The sequence below is a fragment of the Mirounga leonina genome, unplaced genomic scaffold (genome assembly GCF_011800145.1).
Source record: "Mirounga leonina isolate KUSES-001 unplaced genomic scaffold, KU_Mleo_1.0 Mir_357, whole genome shotgun sequence".
NCBI lineage: Eukaryota > Metazoa > Chordata > Mammalia > Carnivora > Phocidae > Mirounga > Mirounga leonina.
Genome location: NW_023270702.1, coordinates 3,466,249 through 3,483,144, shown reverse-complemented (window position 1 = coordinate 3,483,144; position 16,896 = coordinate 3,466,249). Strand labels below are relative to the sequence as shown.

General features: G+C 34.4%; 1 protein-coding gene across 1 annotated transcript in view; it reads left to right on the top strand.

The window, feature by feature from the left end:
- The window catches only part of TACR3 (tachykinin receptor 3), a 78,668-nt gene that overhangs the window by 30,792 nt on the left and 30,980 nt on the right, over positions 1-16,896 (top strand). Inside the window, exons 2-3 of the mRNA XM_035030138.1 lie at positions 8,027-8,215; positions 10,664-10,814. Coding sequence (XP_034886029.1) covers positions 8,027-8,215; positions 10,664-10,814 — 340 coding nt within the window. The remainder of the gene's footprint in view (positions 1-8,026; positions 8,216-10,663; positions 10,815-16,896) is intronic.

Genomic DNA, 16,896 nt, shown 5'->3' with positions numbered 1-16,896 from the left:
CAATTATAATATGTAGCTTTTACTTAATCAATGCATATAAAAGTCATATAAAAAGAGAAGTCAAATAATTATAAGGGGAAGCTAATAGAGGGGAAGTGAATTTGGGCTCAATACTATTGGATATATGAGTCATTCTTGTAGTACTCTGCAAATTACACAAAGTAATAAGTTACTTCACTCAGTTGTCCCAATAATCTGCTTCCTGTTATAATTCTGATGATGAGGGCCTGGAACTATAATTAGTTTTCAGACAACCTCCCTCTGATGAAAATTAGAATCTCAAAGTTGTGTGGGAGACTACTTTTATCTATTTCAACAATTCACCTTACGTTTATAATCCTTTAATTCACTCAATAAATGGTGACTCATTTTATTCCTGATTCCTGAGTGCCTCAACAACAGAGAGAGAGAGAGAAGAAAAAGAGACTTATTACCACTGGAGACAATCTATTGTCCCCTAGGGAGTTGTGATTCATCTTCCTCCAGAAACTGTAGTCTGAGCTCTACCTCCTATAGTGATCTAAAACTGCTCTACTATCTACACTACAGCTCTTTATACATTTGACTAAAGCTAGCAAGTGTCCTGAGTCTTCTTCTCTTCTTAAGAAATTTCACTTCCTTTACCCGTGAATTATAATTTGACATGTCTATTGCTCCCACCTGGGAGTTTCTTTAGCTCTTACTCTAATTCCTCCACTTTGGGGCAACCTTTTGAATTGTCCCTTCATCTAAAAACTCTTTTCCTTATAAAATGAAATTAAACTGGATTGAATATCTTTTCTTATTGTTCTGAAAAGAGGTTTTGTATGCATTTTAGGAAGCATATTACCTTATAGTATAAATGGAATAGCATGTATAATTATACTATACACAATTACGTATAGTGTTTTGTGTTATCTCTATAAAATACTGAATACTAAAAATATTATAGGTCAATTTAACTTCAGATATATTTTAATGAAGGCATTGCTTCCAGGAAAATAATCTGCCAAGAGTTCAAAAGTATTTTCAAGAGGAATTAGTTTCTTAGCAAAGAAACTAATTAACTTTTTAGTACATGATCGATAACATAAAGGTGACTTTGTGAAAGCAGTACTTTCGAAGTGATATATATAGAAGTGCGTCGGTCTCATAAATTCAGAAAAGACCCTTCATTATTTTTCTGAAACGATATAGAAATGACACAAAGTGTTAGTAAATTGGACTTCAAAAAAAGTGATTTAGAGTTTTATAGTATCTCATGGATGAAATAACCTATTATGTTCTGATTTTTGAATTATTTATCATCAGAGGTAGTATAAATAACATAAGATCATCATTAGCAGTAAGTTTTATATTGTCAATTTAATAAACCACTTCTAAATTCGTGTCCGAAATTTTGAGGAGAAATTGTTTTACGTCATACTCACTAATGAGGTAGCATTTTGTTCTAACTCATTTTGTAATTACTACAAATAGAATTTAAAGATTAAATGATTTATATATAAAGCTCTTAGAATAGCATCTGGTACAGGTGTTAGCAATTATTGCTTTTATTGTCAAGAAAGAAAATCTAAATATATATTGGATATATAATATCAGTGAAGTCATGATTAATACCTACATCTCCAGCCTCATTTGACACCTTTACTTTTCCCTCCTCTGTGCTGTAGAGAAGCTGGCTTTTTTAGTTCCTCAAATACCTTATGCTTTCTCTAACCTCAGGACTTGCTATTACTTTCTCTTCCAAATGCACCTTCATTCTAATTAACTCCTGTTTATCATTCTAAACTGATGTTGCTTCCTCAGGGAAGCCATGCCTATTAATATCTCTACCATCATTTCAACCTATACCTCAGACTAGGTCAAACTGCTTGTTTTATGCTTTATAATTACTAGGACATGTCTTCATAACATCATGGTGTACACAAGGGAGACAATTTTATTTTGCAGACTTCCCAAAGGATTATGCTAGACAGATTAGCCTATTGACAGTACAGGCAACTGGGCTAAACTGCTCAAGGCATTGTACATGGTAGGGTCACCCATGTTACATGGAGAGTTTTTTTTAAGTTACAGAAATAAAGTGAGTATAACAAAGAGAGGAGAAGTCGAGTTTAGAATCAGGACAAAGAGTGCCAGTATATTCTCCCCTCCCCTAAACTCTTAAATCCAACAAAATTTTAAAATCTGAAATGCTTTATATAATTGGATTTGTTGTGGAAATCATCAGTACAATTTCACAGCCAGGTTCACAATGGGTGAGATGAATGTATTTCATATAGATTCAAGAACAGAACCAGAGGGTACCAAATAGGACAGATTGGATTTCACTTAGAAGTCATGGGGGAGGGTGCTGAACTTGCGCAGGTCATTACAATAAAGCTCCAAGGAAAGTTTAACTAAATATCCCAGAGGCAATATTTCCTAAGCAACATTTAGGTAGTAATTTCTTAACGTATTTTGTGACTATCTGAATAATGTATATCTTCTGCGTTAGACTCTGAACTCCAGAAGAGTAGGAACTATATCTATTTCATTTACCAATATGGCCAAAGATTGTAATACAATCTTGAAAAAAAGTATTCAAGAAATAGTTGAAAACAAATAGCTGATATTCGGTTAATAAATGAATAGATAGACCTAATTGCTAAATTTAAATTGAAAGTATATATAGTGAGGGTCAAGTACTTTCACTATTCAGAAACTTTATTTTTTAAATATAATCTCCCTCAAATGCCTGTTTATAAATTTTATTTATAAAAATCAAATAACTTGGGATGCCTGAGTGGCTCAGTCCGTTAAGTGTCTGCCTTTGGCTCAGGTCATGATCCCGGGGTCCTGGGATTGAGTTACGCGTTGGGCTCCTTGCTCAGCCAGGAGCCTGCTTCTCCCTCTGCCTGCCGCTCTCCCTGCTTGTGCTCTCTCTCTCTGACAAATAAATAAATAAAATCTTTAAAAAAAATAAAAAAAACTTGATTAAGTAGTGATTTGTTTCTCGCTTGATAATATTTTAAAGTTCCTATTATATGTGTACATGTATTTGAATATATGTATATGTGTTCATTTTAATAAATACTTGTTCCTTTCAAAATTCACTAAGACAATATAACAGATTAATTGGCTCACTCTTGCTTCTTTAAAACACTTATGAAAAAGCACAAAATAAAATTGTCTACAAAATGCAATTTCAGAAAAGATTATATTTCTCTCTAGTGACTTTTCAAAGCAGAAAACGCCTTAGCACCAAAGGTCAGAAGTTGAAATTTTATGTGTCATGAACACCTATTGCAACTAATTTTTACTTTGCACAGAGAGTAGCTAGATAGCATTTTATATATGGGCTTTACGGACTAAGACATTGTCTACTGTGGCCAGAAGCAAATTGGAAAACAGCCAAACCCATGTCATTTCGCAAATATTCTTTGCATTGTTAATATAATCAAGTACCCATCTGAAGAGTGCACTCTGTCTTCATACCAAAATTTTAAAATTTGCAGAAGCACAAAAAGATCCAGAAACAGAGCTTAATAAAAATGTTAACAAAAAGAAGAATTATACCAGACAGATATCAAGAAGAATTGCAAAATGGAAAAGGCTTACTTATTGAAAAAGTTATGTCAAAATATTCTATTTTAGACATCAAAGGACCAGAAAAGACCCTTCAATTATATCAGAAAAAAAGCAAGTGGTAAAGGAATTCATTAGAATGAGAAGGAAAATTGATAAAATATGGCATTAAAAATATGAGATTTCAATGGATGCTTCTGAAAATTTCAGATTCAAAAGATAATAAAAAGTGATTTTATGAGACCGACGCACTGCCCACTGCGCCAAGAGAGCCGCTAATAAAAAGTGATTTTAAACTTGTTTAAGTGATATGCTAATTGGAAGAGTGAAGAATCCAATCTTAGCTATTACATACGAAATAATCAGACCAAGGAGACTAACATATCTGAGAATCTGTTTAGTGAGGGAAGAATGGTAGTGAGAAGCTCAGACAAAAACCTAGGAACAGCTAATGTGATCACATCAAAGATACAAATTTCTTGAAAGGAGAAATAAAAGTACTGACAATCATTTAGGTGATAATATAACTCAGATTGGATCATTTCTTCTCAGGGTCCAGAGGATATTCATGTGGATGAGCCCAAGGATCCTTTTATTTTTTATGCCTACTTTTGAGCAAATTATTATTGCTGGAGAGAGTCACAGAATAGGAAATATTGATGCCACAAAGAATTCTTAATTACCAATTTCAAATTGGTCTTGTCAGCAGTGCCTGGCAATTGTACCTACTTCTTTGGCCAATTGGCTCTCCCTTTCTACAATGTTTCAACATTCCTTTATTTTCCTCAAACCATTAACATAATTCAATCTCCCAGGTAACACCCTACTCGAAGCAGCAATCCTCTCGTCGAAACCAAAACATAGCCAAGTTACTTACTCCCCTGCTTCCATTCTTTTCCTTCCTTCAGTCCATTCTCCATACTAAAATCTGATTATTCTCCTCTGACTGATCACCTCAACTACTTGCCATAGGACAAAAGACCTACACCCTGCTGTACAACTCCATCTCAAACCACTTCCCCCACTCACTTTCTATGTTTCTGTTACAGTAGTCTTTAATTACTCAAGTGCCCAATGCTTCCCCCTCCTTATCCATTGCTTTGGTTTCCTGGGGCTGTTGTAACAAAGTAACACAAATGGAGTGACTTAAAACAACAGAATTTTACAGTCTTAACAGTTCTGGAAGCTTGAAGTCTGAAATCAAGGGGTTGCCAAGGGCCAAGCTCCCTCAGAAACCTGTAAGGAAATCCTTGCCTCCTCCTAGCTTTTTGTGGTTTGCTGGCAGTCTTTGGCATTCCTTGGCTTTTATTTATTTTTTTAATTTAAATTCAATTAGCCAACATCATTAGTTTTTTGGGGTTTATTGTTTGTTTGTTTGTTTTTATTATGTTATGTTAATCACCATACATTGCATCATTAGTTTTTGATGTAGTGTTCAATGATTCATTAGTTGCGTATAATACCCAGTGCTCATCACATCACATGCCCTTCTTAATGCCCATCACCCAATTACCCTATCCCCCCACCCACATCCCCTTCTACAACCCTCAGTTTGTGTCCCAGAGTCAAGAGTCTCTCATGGTTTGTCTCCCCTTCTGATTTCTTTAGATGCATCATTCAGTCCTCCATCTTCATATGGCATTCTCCATATGTTTCTCTCTCTTCCCAAATTTCTCCTTTAAATCAGTCATATTGGATTAGGGCCCACACTAATGACCTCATTTTGACTCAGTTGCCTTTATAAAAACTCGATTTCCAACTAGGGTCACATTCTGTGGTACAGAGGTTTAGGACTTAAACATATCTTTTTTAGAGACACACAATTCAACCAATAAAAACCCATTAACACAAGTTTTTCACATGTCCTTTGCTCTTCCACAAATCTTCCGGCAATCCTTATTCTTCCGCCACCTTGCCTAGTCACCTTTCCAAACTTCAAGCCAGAATGACTTTTCTTAGGGAAGACTGAGTCACAATCTAAATATGCTTTTCCCAGTAAAAGCATTCACATGGCTATATGTTGCTTGCCTTTGTAACACTTGTCATATTTGTAATTTTACGTTTATTTTACATTATTTGGTTATCTACTTCACTGGACTGTGAGCTCTGTGAAGATCATTTCTCCTCAGTGTTGTATCACTGTAGTGTTTAGAATACCACAGTAGGCATTCAATGAATGTTTGGTTGAATGAATAATGGATCAAACCAGAAATGATAAAAATGTCAACTTGAAGTTCCTAAATTTCTATTTTCACTAAAGTGTTAGTTAATGAGAATATAAATTGATTGTTTTCATATAATTCATATAAGACAATATTCTCCCTGTCAGGAAATAATTTCTGTAATATAGAGTAAGTCACCAAAACAATCAATAAGCAACTTGCACCTTTTTTTGAATTATTTGTGTTGTAGTAACTGTAGAAAACTCTAACCCTGCTCATGTCACTCAAATTCTCTTTTTAGTCTAAAAAAATCAACTGTCTAAACATCCAAACTGCATTCATATACTTTCAGGGCAAGCAAAAAAGCCAAAGATTATGAGAGAGTTGGGAAATATTCAGTTCAGTACAACAAAATTTATTGGTAAGTGCAGTGCTTGGCTCTAGAAACATCCATTAAGTAACAAGTCAATATAATGAGAGAAATGCTGTGGTGAATCATAATTAGCAGCAGTGGAAACAGAAATGCCCAACTACAAATATTACCTTTCTATGCTTGACTTTTGTCGTTAACATTGCACATGAACGCTTTTGGATTCCAAGGCAAAATGTGATTCTTTGGATGGCATCTACTTTATATATTTTTCTTTCTCTTCCACAATTCCTTACATAAGCAGTCATATTCAAAGCCACAGTCTATAAACATATGGACTTTGAAGACTGGCAGAACTGGTTTAGAATTCTAAGCCCTTCCCATCTGGGTCATTTTGAACAATTTGCTTAATGTCTTTAAGCTTCAGTTTTCTGTAAAATAGAGATAATAATATTATTTGGTTGACTAGATTGTTCTAGATATTAAATATATATAGTGTATATAATAAATTTCTTGCTCATGGTTGGCAATCAGTAAATGTTGCTATTATTCACCAACATAAGCACAAGAGGTACATTTTCAGTTTTAAACATATGCATCTTACTTTCTTGTGTGGTTTACTTAATTTTCTGAAACTATGGTACTGTTTTTATGATTTTTTTTCATACCTAACATTCACTTATACCTATTAGCTGTCATACATAATAAACTAAGGATATTTCCTTTAAGTAAATTTCAACTAAAGTTAATATTATTAGTAGTATATAGATAAGTTCCAATATATCTATTATAATAAGGTCCAATTCTGCCTAATAGTTATAAAACAAAGAGCAATAAGCAAATTAATAAATTATCCTTATCTTGAAACATTTATTCTTAAGATTAAAATGTTTGGGGTCTAAGTAACACTCATTCTTTGATTAAATTGTTGCCTTTGGAAATTTTGCATAAATCAAAATATATTTGAAAAACACAAAATGGTCAACAGTAAAATAATTTAAATAATGTTTTATTGATAAAAGTGCAGAAATATAATTGATTTTATGTATAATTTGTAATTAACTTTCTGCTCTATTAGCCAGAATTTGGCAGTTAGACATATTATCCAATTTAAAACTTTAATTGATTCTCCCAGACATAGTTACTATTTTACCAAGTGAAATAACTTTTGTTACCATATTCAGAGAGTTTCCAATTTCCTAGAAAGTTGCACTACAAAAACCATATGTAAGTGTCTTTTTAAGAGTCTCAAATATATTTTTCCTATAACTATTATGTTATACAGAGTTACATAGATACTGTGAAGATTTTCATGATAAACCATGAATTCAATTTTAGAGGTAACAGCAAGGCACAGCCTCAGTCAAACTGGACTTATTTATTATTATCTGAATCCTGAACTTGTATCTTGATGTTTTTAAATAAAGTTGTTGATGATATCTTTATAGGGGTTCCTCATCTTTGTCCATCATATCCATATTAGTTCTCTAGAATTTTCTTGCAAACAGGTAAACATACAGAAGAAAAATGGAGGTCTTGAGGTACAGAACTCATATTTTTAAGCACTTACTACACACTTTTCCAATCCCATTCAGCAGACCTTTATGAATTCTGATAATGTGCTAGGCACAGCATCAAATAATCAATACCTTTCACTTACATTATTTCTATTAATCTTGACTTCACCCCCTACGAGGTGGGTGTTCTTATTTCTATTTTTAAAATAATGAAGCTGAGGTTCAAAAAGGTTAAATAAGTGACAGAATAGGATTTGAAACTTAACCTGCCTGATTCCTAGGACTAGGACGTGATTATCATTCTATGCTAACTCTACGTAAGCAAAATCCTCATTAACTTGCTTACCGAAGAGATAGCTCCTTTGAAGCTCCATTTGTAACTCTGTAGCGAGAGATACAACAAAATGGTTTTGTTTGTTTTTATATAGGTATATGGCCATCATTGATCCCTTGAAACCCAGACTGTCTGCCACTGCAACCAAGATCGTCATTGGAAGTATTTGGATTCTAGCATTCCTACTTGCCTTCCCTCAGTGTCTTTACTCCAAAATTAAAGTCATGCCAGGCCGGACTCTTTGCTACGTGCAATGGCCAGAAGGTCCCAAACAACATTTCACGTAAGTTAATTCTCTATTGCGGTTTTCAATTCAATTTATTGAACACTTGGGAAACTACAGGTTGGGAGAAACAATTAAGCAAATAAGACATAAGCATTTCCTCCCAAGGGTTCACACATTACTTGGGAAAATAGACATATTAAAATAATATAATACATGGAGAGCCTGGCTGGCTCAGTTGGTAGAGCAACTCTTGATCTCAGGGTTGTGAGTTCGAGCCCCATATTGGGTGTAGAGATTACTTAAAACTAAAATCTTTTTTTTTAAAAAAAAGGTTTAAAATACTGCAATATGATATGATCAATAAATTTTATAAGTTACAAAGGTTTCTAATAGGAAAAATTTGATGACATTTATATGGGGTAGAGCTAGAGAGTTTCCTGGAGGAAGTGATAAGATCCCTGGAGATGAAAGCATTACACAAACAAAAGCAGGGCTATTATTGATTGAGAAAAAAATGAGAAAAGAAGAACTGAAGCCCAAAGGTGTTGACTGCCCTTTTAAAATCCTGGCCAGGGAAAGGCAGTTCTGGTAGGCTCTTAGTTGTGTTCCTTTCTTTTAGCATTAAAGAAACATAAACACTAGGTTAGAATGGAAATACGAATTCTATACAATAGAATTTGATATTTCATATTTTGGACCCATCTTTTAAAAAGAAAAGAAAACATAACTGGGCAACTGTTTGCATTTTTTAAAGATTTATTTATTTGAGACAAAGAGAGAGAGAGAGAGACCGGGGGAGGGGCAGAGGGAGAGAGAGAATCCCAAGCAGACTCCGTGCTTCCAAATATGGGGTTCGATCCCAGGACCCTGAGATCGCGACCTGAGCTGAAGTCAAGAGTTGGCAGCTTAACTGACTGAGCCTCCCAGATGCCCCTGTTTGCCCTTTTTATTGTGATCATTTAAATTTTAATTCAGTAAAATCGTATGTAGTGTCCTATTTTTCCCTTTAACAATAACAAGAATACAAATATAATGGTCATCTTTTAAAGCAGCTGTTTTATCAAACTGGTCTATACCCAATGTCCAGATTTTTTTTTATTTTAAGTTTTTATTTTAATTCCAGTTAGTTAACATGCAGTATAATGTTAGTTTCAACTATACAATATAGTGGTTCAACAATTCCATGTAATACCCGGTGCTCATCACAAGTATACTCCTCAATCCCCATCACTTATTTAATCCATCCTTCCACCACCCTTCCCTCTGGTGACCATCAGTTTGTTCTCTATTGTTAACAGTGTTTCTTAATTTGTTTCTCTCTCTTTTTCTTTTCTTTGCTCATTTGTTTTGTTTCTTAAATTCCACATATGATTGAAATCATATGGTATTTGTCTTTCTCTGACTGCCCAGAGTCGAGATTTTTAAATAAAAATATTAAGAAGTACTTACTGAAGGAAAAGAAGGCAGTGGTTATTAAACCGAGTACTGTTATTCTATCTGATATTAATAAATCTTAGCTGTATAACAAAATAAAAGTAACCATGATAATAAAATTAAATTATTTGTTGACTGAATTGCTTCCCACTGACGGTAATTCAATATTTAATAAGCTATCAGGAAACGGGAAGGCAAGGAGATTTAAGATTCTCTTTACAAAGAAACAGATATTGAGAAGACTAGTGTTCCAAATTCTTTAATTACTTTAAAGCCTTCCTAAGACAGTGGAAATTATGCAAAACTTCTACAAATTCTAATTGTGTGGTTATATTATCAGTTGCCCTCCTATTCCTCCCCAACTGCATCCTTAAAATTTTGATTGAAAGCTATGGAGTCCTAGAATTTAGTTTGCTAAAAGTATCATGACACCGGTGTGACTAAAACATCTGAATATTATTTACCAAATTAATAATGCTATCAGATGTGTCATGACGTTGGAAAAATGCATGTCAATGTCATTACCTGATTTTCTTAAATTACAGTCATACAGCTTGTGGATCCCAAGTGGCTTAGAGTATCTAGTTACATTTTTTATTCAGATAGAAAACAATTTATTTCAAATATGACTGTTGTTGCAGAGATATATAGAATAATTTTCCATATGAGAAAAGATCTGTCAGTTGATTCGTTTATTCTGTCTTATCTCTTTCTCTCTGATGATAAATTTAATTAGATTAGCTGAACAATTACCAAGCAGAGAAATGGCATTCATCCTGAACCTCTAGGCAGGAAGAACATGGATAGTTTAAATCAGGACTGCAATGCATCTGTAGTTTTTGCATATGAATCAGAGATTGACAAAGATCAGCTGGTAGCATTTGGATGCCTGTAGTAGACAATAACATGATATCTTGATGGATTTGGGAAATGAGGACTTGGAAAAAATGTGGAAATAATCTTGGGAATTTTCAATTATTATTTAAAAGGGAATGAATTCAAAGTTCCACATATTGCATCTCGATATGCTCTTCAGCATGTGGTGGTTGTTTTTCTTTTCATTTCTTGCAGTTACCATATTATTGTCATTATACTGGTGTACTGCCTCCCGTTGCTCGTCATGGGTGTCACATACACCATTGTTGGAATTACTCTCTGGGGAGGAGAGATCCCAGGAGATACCTGTGACAAGTATCATGAGCAGCTAAAGGCTAAAAGAAAGGTACTGTTCCATTATCATTTTACCTAGCATTTGTGTTAGTGGCCCATCAGAGAGGGGAAAACCTAGTCATGGCATTTTAATATAATACGATTGGATGCTTTACTCTTATTTTTCTGTCTTGTTTTCATTCTTTCTATCAGTTTTTTCTTTTAATTTCTTTATGTCTTCTATAAGCACTGTCTATGTACAGTATCAGTCTGGAATACAATCAGTTTCTTATAGCAGGACTTGCACTACCTTTTGCAGAGTGTTCTCAATTACTCCACCTGAAACTTCTGAAATTTCACTTGAAGTTCCAGTGATTATATTTCTGCGGCTATAGCTACCTTTGTCCTTTATTGAACCGAATGCCTCCGATGTCCTCTAATCTTCCAGCAGCTTCTTTTATCCCAGGAATCTCTCCTAGTAGGTGCTATAATTTCCAAATACCCATCTACCCATCCCTCTCCCCCTACACATGCCTCCCCTACTCCCCCAGCCCCATCTGGTTTCTAGCCAGCCATCATGTAAGCCTGATTAAAAGATGCGAGCTGCACTAATGCTCTTCTATGACTTACTGGGTGGCAAGAAAAAGCTTATTTTTGAACAATTCACATGAAACAAAAAGCCTCTAAAAATTATTATATTGACATTTTATTAGGATTTTTTTAATGAAGATTTTTTTCTACCATCACGTGACTCAAGTGAGATTTTTAAAAAATTTGTGGAGTTGAAAAGAATCTTAGAGTCATCTATTCCATCTTCCTCTCTCCAGTCAATGTGTTCCTAATACAAATCAGAGAGGTTTTCCCAAAGATGAAAGAGTCATACTGATTATGCCAATTATTATTTATTCCATTTATGATTCATTTATTTATTTATTTATTTATTTGAGAGGGGGAGAGAGAGAGAATGAGAGAGAGAGAGCATGAGAGGGGGGAGGGTCAGAGGGAGAAGCAGACTCCTTGCTGAGCAGGAAGCCCGATGTGGGACTCGATCCCGGGACTCCAGGATCATGACCTGAGCCGAAGGCAGTCGCTAAACCAACTGAGCCACCCAGGTGCCCACGATTCATTTATTTATGTAGAATTACTAATTATTACATGGACACTTCCCTTAAAAAAAGCACTCAACGATTTAAAAACCACTTACCTACAAATTCTCACTTAACAAAGATCAATCACGTTTTAAAACCTAATGTAGCAAATTGATTCCATTTTAGTACTGTTATGTTTTTCCTGTTATCATTAAATAATGGAAGATAAGATTTATGTTCAGTTCACATTTTATCATGGTCTCTAGTATTTGAAAACAAAAAGTAGCATGAACTTCTGCACATTAATTTAGTCATTTCAGCCTATAATATGGATAAAGTTATAGATTTATTTCTCTTTCAAAGAAACTTACCTTAAAAATGAAGTGCACAATTAAACTATGCCTTTAGCACAAAACAACAACAAAAAAAAACCCTAAATCTAGAAGAACAACAATAACACACATCTTAAATGAACAGTTTCTCTTTCTACTTTGTAGTTTCAGCTCATTTTCCAACATCGTGCTCATATTGCAGAATACTTTTGAGAGTAATATTTTTTTAGCTATGTTTTAGGGGTCATCACATTAAATAACTGATAGCTATTTCAGAATAATGTCTGTGTCTATAGTACCCACTTAGTTTCCCATCTTTTATTTCTTTCTTTTGGTTTAGGCATCTTTTTTTTTTTAACATTTTTTTTTCTTGTTCACTCCTAAACAAATTAAAATAAGCCCAGTAATTGTTGATGATTGTTCTCTTTTTCTCATATTCATGTAATATTGTCTAGCAAGAAATGAAAAGTTAATGTGAGTGTTCCGTTTTATTTTTTATTTGAGTCCCAGAGGGAAGAAAAGCAAGAGGGAATATTTTTGTCTTTGCACTTCTATAACTGATGAGAACAAGGCATAAATATCTACTTTTTATTTCATTACTCTACAATTTCAAAGTATAAATACCAATTCAAACTGAGAGAGTGACCCTTCTAGAACATTTCAAAAAAGTAAGACATTTAAAAGTTCCAGTCCATATTTCTGTCATATTGTGTTCTGGGCTAAAATAAGACAAAATGATATCCATGACATGGACTTCTCATAATAAATCACCTTGCCCTTGGATTTCTTTCGCAGGCATGTATTTGAATGATCATCAGTATCTCAGAAGTAACACTCATTTTGTCTAAAATTTTTAAATTTCAAAATAGAGCTGGCTTTTCTCTTAATTTCTTTATTTGTACCTAAAATTAAAATATTGTCTGATATGGTCTGGGATACAGTTATTTATCTAGTAATCATATGTTTTTTATATTTTAATATGACAACTTAGTTTAAAGATGTAATCCTACTCTGGATGAGCACTTTAATTATATGCTATCATTTAAAAAATACATCCTTGATAATACAGATTGGACTTCAGAGATTAAATAAGAGGGAATCAGTTATGACAGTACAGATTCATGATGACTGTGGGGAAAGAAAAAAACTCCATAAACAACTCTGAGTCAGCCTCCTAGTAATAAGAGAGTAGTGGAGCCCCCAAAAACACATGAACAAGAATAAATGAAATTTAGGCAAGTCACTGAGATCTCTGCCACCACTGAGAAGCATTACTTCCATTTCTCTTTCTCCCACAATCTGCAGGAATTATGCTCAATTTAAAATATTATACATTAAGGGGCGCCTGGGTGGCTCAGTCGTTAAGCGTCTGCCTTCAGCTCAGGTCATGATCCCAGCGTCCTGGGATCGAGCCCTGCATCAGGCTCTCTGCTCGGCGGGAAGCCTGCTTCTCCCTCTCCCGCTCCCCCTGCTTGTGTTCCCTCTTTCGCTGTGTTTCTCTCTGTCAAATAAATAAAATCTTAAAAAAAAAAATTATACATTAAATTCTCTGAAGAACAGCCAGTAAAATAAATTACTATGTCTAAGCCATAATGAATTTAGCAACCTAAAAATTAAACTAATATGAAACTTTCAGATAATTAAGGATTAACTTCCTCACTCAATCTTTACATATGACCTGCCTAAGTATATATATAGTTTGAAAATAATACCAGTAGTTCCAGCCAGCACCAGGTAAAAAAAACAAAACTAAACTAAATTATTAGTCTTGAGGAATAAGTTAATACCTCTAGAAATACTTCCTCATCATTAAAATTGGAGTGTTGAAACTGAAAACCAGTATTAAAATTCGATGGCTCTAAACAGCTCACTAAACTCTAGGAGGTAATAGGTAGGATTGTCTGACATTTGAGTCACATATATAGAACCAGTCTTCCAAAAATATGTTAGCAATCACATTAATAAACTCTTATGTAAGTGTATTTTACAACTTCACAGCACTTTGTTTACCTCATAGCACAATCGGGTATCCTTAATTTATAGCAAATGTGCTAGATTTTAAAATATTGTATGTTATATACCCATTGGCTTTCAATATAAGTCTATTTAAATATGCATATTGAAATAATAATGTACCTTTAATGTAACAAAGTGGTTAACTTAAGAATCCAGGCACTTTAAATAAGATTATCTTCAAATAGTAGCAAAATATAAAGTTTCAATTAATATCACAGAATCCCCAGAGTCTTAGCTCTCACTGGTTCTATTTTTTTTTTTTTTTTGGTAGTAATTGGTTAATATTCTTGCCAAAGCTCTCCTTCAGGAAATGTGCATTATTTTATTCACTGCTATAATATTCAAATTGAAAATTGAAATTCTAATATTTTTATACATTTTTAAGAGAATGCTTTTCTAACATTATCCTGTTTGCTGAGCCTGTTATACTAATGCTTACATTCCAGTGTAAGAATAATTTAGTGTCCAGGGCGCCTGGGTGGCTCAGACAGTTAAGCGTCTGCCTTCGGCTCAGGTCATGATCCCAGGGTCCTGGGATCGAGTCCCGCATCGGGCTCCCTGCTCCTTGGGAGCCTGCTTCTCCCTCTGCTTCTCTCTCTCTCTCTCTGTCTCTCATGAATAAATAAATAAAATCTTTAAAAAAAAAAAAAAGAATAATTTAGTGTCCAGAAGAAAAAGCTGATCCTGTTTATTCTACTTACTGGTAGATATATATAGTCACAGATTTTGGCTACCTGTGGTTGAAACGCTATGCATGAAAGCAATCTACTTGAAGTCATAACAATTATATGACAAAATTTGAAACTGTATCTCTTTATGTTGGCATATAAAAAGTCAGATTTTAAATATCTAGTGGTCAACTCACAGGCTGATTTTAAAATACATTTGCAGTTTAAAAAATGTATTCTAGAATGACAGATCTGATCAGAACTTAAAATTTCATGAATCCCTTGCTTACTGCTATTATGGATTAAAATCAAATGCAGTATAAGGAAGAAATGAGTACGGGGTGCTAACATCTCATATTTAGGATGTTTTGTTAAAAAAAAAAATCAAGTATGTTCTTTGATGTTTTTTCAGTCCTGTCAATATTGTTCCATTTCCTTAAGTATCTAGAAATAAGAAAACTATAGATACTGTCTCAGAAGCCATTGTAATGCTTATCTGAGTTAGGATCTTATCTACAACTAAATCTACACAGCTACAGTTTGAAAGCTACACTTTGGAAACAGAGAAGAGTTGCTATCCATCTCTCCCACTTAGTATTCTCATATACTGACTACTTTCTTGGCAATGTGGGTGAAAAAAAAAGTAGTGACATTCTTTTATAAATGATATTAAATTCTTGGCAATGACAAAATATATCCCAAAATATATGTGAGTCTGCTGACATCTTGGAGTAACTATGTAGAACATAAATTCCAGAAGACCAGTGATAAGCAAGATGGAAAGAAAATAAATTATGTTTATTAATAGGCATATGAGTTGGACATAAAACATAGCTTAATACTTTAAATAATTATAATTATTAAATTCATCTATCAGAAAAATAAATGGTGGCTAGATAGAGAATGAAAACAATGGTAAGAACTATATCAGATCAACTTTAACTCATTCATCAAAGGTGATATATTAAAAGTTCCTATTGTAGAAATACCACTGACAAAGTTTGCCTGATATCAGAAAAAAAATTGCTATCTTGTAATATCCTTATAAACCAGATAAAGAAAAATGGCCTTGTTGCAAATCATATTAGTATTGATTGAATTTGGACACTCCGTGTGTGCTGATGAAAAGAATGATGTCAGTCTAAACAGAGGCTTTGAGGGGCATGCCACAGAGCTCTATCCTCGGTACTACCTCATTCAAAACTGATCAATAACAAGAATATCAACTCTGTGGCCATGATAAATAAATCTACACATAGAGACAGAATATTAGATGACTGAATTAAGATCTAGGAAGGCCTAGAACACAGTGCCATGTGCATGATAGGTTGTGCATGCTGTATGGTCTTGATCCGTTGGCTGACCAAAAAGGGTGGGGTCTTGGATGTCAATGATCTCTATTCTTTTTTTTTTTAATTTAAAGATATTTATTTATTTAGAGAGCAGGGGGAGGAACAGAAGGAGATAGAGAATCTCAAGCAGACTCCATGCTGAGTGCAGAGCCCAACCTGGGGCTCGTTCTCATGACCCTGAGATCATGACTTGAGCTGAAACCAAGAGTTAGGTGCTTAACCAACTGAGCCACCAGATGCCCCACCAACTGATCTCTATTCTAGTTACTGTCCTATCAGTGTGATCTTAGACACATCTCTTTAACTTTCAGAGTCCCTGTTTACTTAAGACTGTGGAGGTTTGAGGGCGCCTGGGTGGCTCAGTTGGTTAAGCGACTGCCTTCGGCTCAGGTCATGATCCTGGAGTCCCAGGATCGAGTCCCGCATCGGGCTCCGGGCTCGGCAGGGAGTCTGCTTCTCCCTCTGAACCTCCCGCATCTCATGCTCTCTCTCTCTGTCTCATTCTCTCTCTCAAATAAATAAATAAAATCTTTAAAAAAAAAAAAAGACTGTGGAGGTTTGAGAAAGGACCTTTCGTATTAAAATTCGGTGGTTCTAATGCCCAGCATCATGCCTTTTACAAAGCAGGCACTTAGTTCCTGTTGCTATTTCCCTCTTCTTGAGCCATTTTCTACCTTTTTCAATATGGAGAACATAAAA